The sequence below is a fragment of the Geospiza fortis genome, unplaced genomic scaffold, assembly GCF_000277835.1.
Source record: "Geospiza fortis unplaced genomic scaffold, GeoFor_1.0 scaffold8, whole genome shotgun sequence".
Classification (NCBI taxonomy): Eukaryota; Metazoa; Chordata; class Aves; order Passeriformes; family Thraupidae; genus Geospiza; species Geospiza fortis.
Window position 1 is genome coordinate 1048043 of NW_005054414.1, and position 2918 is coordinate 1050960.

A 2918-nucleotide genomic window follows, 5' to 3' on the forward strand; every position below is an offset into this window, starting at 1 on the left:
TAGCAATGGTAATAAATAAAAGCAGATGCTATAGAGTGAAGCTTATGTATGACACATTTTCCAATGTACGTGCATTCTGGTACATGAAGTACTCTATGAGTGTATTGTTTCGTTTCTTCTCTGATACCTCTACAGTGTACTCCCTCAGTGGCAGGCATTTGGGGTTCAGGAGGGAGGCAAAGCCTTCTGCAGGTGTGGGTATGGGCAGGTGCACCTATAGGCTGCAAACCAGTGGTCTGAAAAAGAAGTTCATGCTGAAGGAGTCGGTCTTCCTTACCCCAGTGTACATGGTTCTGCCTTCACGCTTATAAGAATTTTTAAGTGAACAGATCTTTTCTTGGTTTAGTATCAGTTAGTGCGTCATGAAAGAAGTTCAAGGGATTTTTAATCTCATGAGATGAGGACCTCCCTAGTTGTAGCTGCAGGTTATGTATGCAATGCTAGCTCATGCCACCCTTGAATAACAAGTATAATGTAATACAAGTGTCATACACTGTCTTGTGTTTTACTGAGGTCCTCACCTGAGGGGTGTGTGTGTGTGGGAATATGAACCTGCTTGTAATGCTCTAGGGCTTGAACTAGTTCCATGTGGAGCCAGCTGAGATGTACCTTTGGAATAAAGCTCACATGTGCAGCTGCAGAAAACTCTGGTCAGAGGTAAAGGGGCTTCATTGCGTGAAGCAGTTCACATACCTAGTCCATATCAGCAAAAATATGTGCATATGTATCGGATTCAGTTAGTTCACCACTCTTGACTTTCTCTTACTCAAGCTGCAAGAGAAAATGGTCCTGGTTTGGACCACGTGACCCCTCTGTGGCCTCTTCAAACTTTGCCTGTTCTGTGATTCTGATTCTGCCTCACACCTACTGAAGTGGAAGGTTTTGTTTCAGTTTAAGTGAGAAATATTCCATTAAGTGAAACTGATTTGGTTTGAACTAGCGAGGTTGTTTTTAGGAGAAATCTTCAGTTTTATCAGCAGTCAGTCTTGAATGTTCAGTGTTCAGCATTAAAGCCTGATATGCCAAAACCAGAAATTCAATGAATTAAATAGATTTGGTCACCAATAACAAGAAGAGACTGACAAGACAAAAAGAAATAATTGTCATGTTTTTAATGCTGGTTTGAACAGCCTTACATGAAGACAAAGCACCAAACATTGAGTGTCTCTCAGCAAAGCCTAACAGCATTGGCTGGCTGTCCAGAGCCACCTCTTTTTCAGTATTCATCATTGAAGGGGTACTCTGGATGGTCACGCCACCTGTGGAAAGGTCAGATTGGACAAGTGAGCTCCTTGGGTGAAGCAAGATATCAAATCACTGCAATTGACCTGTGCCCAGCAAACCTCTTCCTTGCAATATATATGTGGCCTTCATGGAAGGTTCTCCTACTTATCCAGAAGCTGTTCTGCTCTGAATAACTGCCCCTGCAGAGCTGGAAGCAAGCCTGTGTATTTAAGGAGAGGAAAGTAAAAGACCATTTTTAAGGCCTACGGGCTGCATATCTTAAGGAGAGATGAGGGAAATCAACAGGACTCTGGATGTCAACTATTCTCACTATTTAACTCAGGTGAGTAGAAGTGTTTTAGGAAAGGGGGATGGCTTCACCATGTGTGCTATACTGTGGGAGGGGAAATCTTTGCTCAGATGTCTAGAAAGACATCTAGAAATAAGGGCTATGTGTGAAGAAGAGGTACACCAGACTGTTCTGCTTTGCCTTATGACCTTAGAGCTGGCATGAACGGATCTGGGTCTAGGGTGGTTCTTTCCCCAAGCAGCTGCCATAACTAAACTAGGTCTGGCTTTCCTCTAGCTCAGCCTACACGTAGATATTCTGCCAGTATCTACTGTGGCAGAGAATTTACAAATAAGCTTTGGGATGACCCTGTTCAGGGGAGAAAGGGATGGTTGTGGGTGCACCCTAACAAAAAGACATTTCAGGCTTCGTTTTAGAAACTGCATGCTCAGGGAAGATGCACAATTTGGGATCATTATAAAAGGCAAGAAGAAAATTCCCAGGGTCAACTTCAGGTGAAAAAAATAACACTGTTTGCCCATTATTGGCAGTCTTGAGAGAGAGGTAGCTGTTTTCTGTTGTGGGTTTTCTTGTTTGTTTGAGAAGCTGATGCTAAATCACAAGCCCTGGCTTGACAAACACTTTCCATTAGCTAAATGAAAAATTTCTGAAGAGCATTCTCAGGTGCACCATGGCAGCTGGCTGCCTTGCCTTACAGCGCAGCACAACAAATACTGGCATTTACCCAGCTGTGAATCGTTCCAGTCTGGGAAGGACACATTTCACAATATTGAAGGTAACTAACTGGAAGGCATCAAACATTTTGAATTGGTTGTGTCAAAACATTTCATTCCAATATTCAGCCAAGACCAAGTGTTTACACATTAACAGATTGAGTTGGTTGAAAAAAAATCCCAAAAAACAAAACAAGCCACAACACTTTGGCTTGTTTGACTTCAGTATAATTTAATGATGTCTGAGTTGCCAGTGTCATTATCTCTACTTTTCATCTATTGAGCATGCTTGCTAATCAGATCTCACATATTCAAAAGTCTGAGTCCTTTGAGTGAAAATGATTCACTTGGAGGAGTCAGTCAGCTTGGCATAGCTGGTAAGGAAAAACATCCATAGCAGAGAATGGAAGCATAAGATAAATCAAGCAGATACATTAATGTAAAACTTGCCCTGCACAGTGCTTCCAGATTTCTCCAAGAGGAGAAGAAACAACTTCAGATTGAGATTTCCTGAAGTACTCATGTTTTTATGAAACCTCCATTTTCTTCTCAGATGCTTAACTTGCTAATTCATTCCACTGATTGCGTTATCCTGTTTGCATGGGCTTACTCATACCATCGGAACAACAGGTTTGCACACAGTACCCTTTATGGTAGCTGATAAGGGGAAG

At 42.0% G+C, this 2918-nt stretch overlaps 1 protein-coding gene across 1 annotated transcript in view; it reads right to left on the minus strand.

The window, feature by feature from the left end:
* Window positions 1-1097: 1097 nt before the first annotated feature.
* AKR1D1 (aldo-keto reductase family 1 member D1) overlaps window positions 1098-2918 on the minus strand; it is an 18540-nt gene continuing 16719 nt past the window's right edge. Inside the window, exon 9 of the mRNA XM_031061440.1 lies at window positions 1098-1259. Coding sequence (XP_030917300.1) covers window positions 1217-1259 — 43 coding nt within the window. The 3' untranslated portion in view covers window positions 1098-1216. The remainder of the gene's footprint in view (window positions 1260-2918) is intronic.